General features: G+C 46.4%; 1 protein-coding gene across 1 annotated transcript in view; it reads right to left on the bottom strand.

Moving 5' to 3' along the window:
• PKP4 (plakophilin 4) overlaps positions 1-1,266 on the bottom strand; it is a 33,582-nt gene that overhangs the window by 16,504 nt on the left and 15,812 nt on the right. The window contains exon 8 of the mRNA XM_010137529.1: positions 889-1,102. Coding sequence (XP_010135831.1) covers positions 889-1,102 — 214 coding nt within the window. The remainder of the gene's footprint in view (positions 1-888; positions 1,103-1,266) is intronic.

Genomic DNA, 1,266 nt, shown 5'->3' with positions numbered 1-1,266 from the left:
TCCGACCAACGGCTCCCAGCGTGACACCCCTGTCACGTCCATTTGAGCACTGGGGCTTGTGCGGCTTTGTTAGCAGGGAAGGAGTAAAGCTTCGCAGCTTAACAAAATCAAACGAGGGAGCTACTGAAACGCGGAAGAGGAACAGTTTAAAGAAATGAAAACTCTTTCTTCTAGCCTCTCAGATTTTCCAAGCCTCTAGAACCTTCATGGACAAATCACTGACAGATCACTCCCATATTAAGAAAAAGAGAGCACGGATGTATGCAGCACCTAACAAATCCACCCTGTTTTGATGGGACGTGGTTCCTTCGTGTGCTAGAACTCAAATCGCTGGTTATTTCTGCGTGTTCTGGGCCAAGTGCCACGCAGGTTCGTGGGTTACCAGCTGAACCTGCTGCTTCACGCTCTAGGGAGCAGGAGAGTGTACACAGCCCCTTGCCGTGGCTCTGCTGCAGGCTGGGCACTGACATGCTGCTAGAATTTGCATACTTGCGATCTTCTGTCTGTACTTTAACACACATTTACGTAGTTCAGGTCCATCTTATGAATTCTGCAAGATCTTATTTAAATCTGTTGTCAGCAGGTGATAATATCTAGCCAAGACCTGCCTGCGTACACAGGAGAATCGTACCAGGGGAACATCTACCTTAAGCGGAGTAAATTTACTGAAGTTTAGTGCAACTACCTCGAGATCCACTTCTCCCAGTGATTTGATACTTCTACGCGGACGCTCTGTCAGTAATCAAAATAAGTGATTCGTGAGAAATACCAATGCTCAGATAGAAGTCGACAGACTCAATTCCAGTCACTAACCAGTTATTCCAGTCCTATACGCTCAGGAAAATAATCTGTAATGTGGTTCTCTGCTTGTTTCTATTCAAAACGTACCTGTTACAAGCTCTTTGACTTCAGCATCCACAGATTTTCTCAACAGTCGTAGAAGGGCGGGTATCCCACCCACGTTCTTCATCGCGATTTTGTTCTCATCAGTAGACTTGCCGTACACGAGGTTTCTCAGTGCGCCACATGCATTCTTCTGAACTTCCAGGACTCTGTGATCCAAGAGGTCTACCAGGTGCTTGATTCCTCCTAGCCTACATACCTAGAAAATGGAACATGGGGAACATCAGCACCCACCGACTTCACTCCACGGATGTGAAAGGCTTTGGTTTTTACAAAACCAGTACATTCCATTCTGCTTCAAGAACAAATTGTGTCAGTAAATCTCAACAGCCCGAGTGTTGCACTGCACTGGAAGTCCCTGTG

This window comes from Buceros rhinoceros, unplaced genomic scaffold (genome assembly GCF_000710305.1).
Source record: "Buceros rhinoceros silvestris isolate BGI_N320 unplaced genomic scaffold, ASM71030v1 scaffold7726, whole genome shotgun sequence".
NCBI classification, from domain to species: Eukaryota; Metazoa; Chordata; class Aves; order Bucerotiformes; family Bucerotidae; genus Buceros; species Buceros rhinoceros.
The sequence above is the reverse complement of the archived record's forward strand: the minus strand, read 5'-3'. Positions and strand labels throughout refer to the sequence as shown.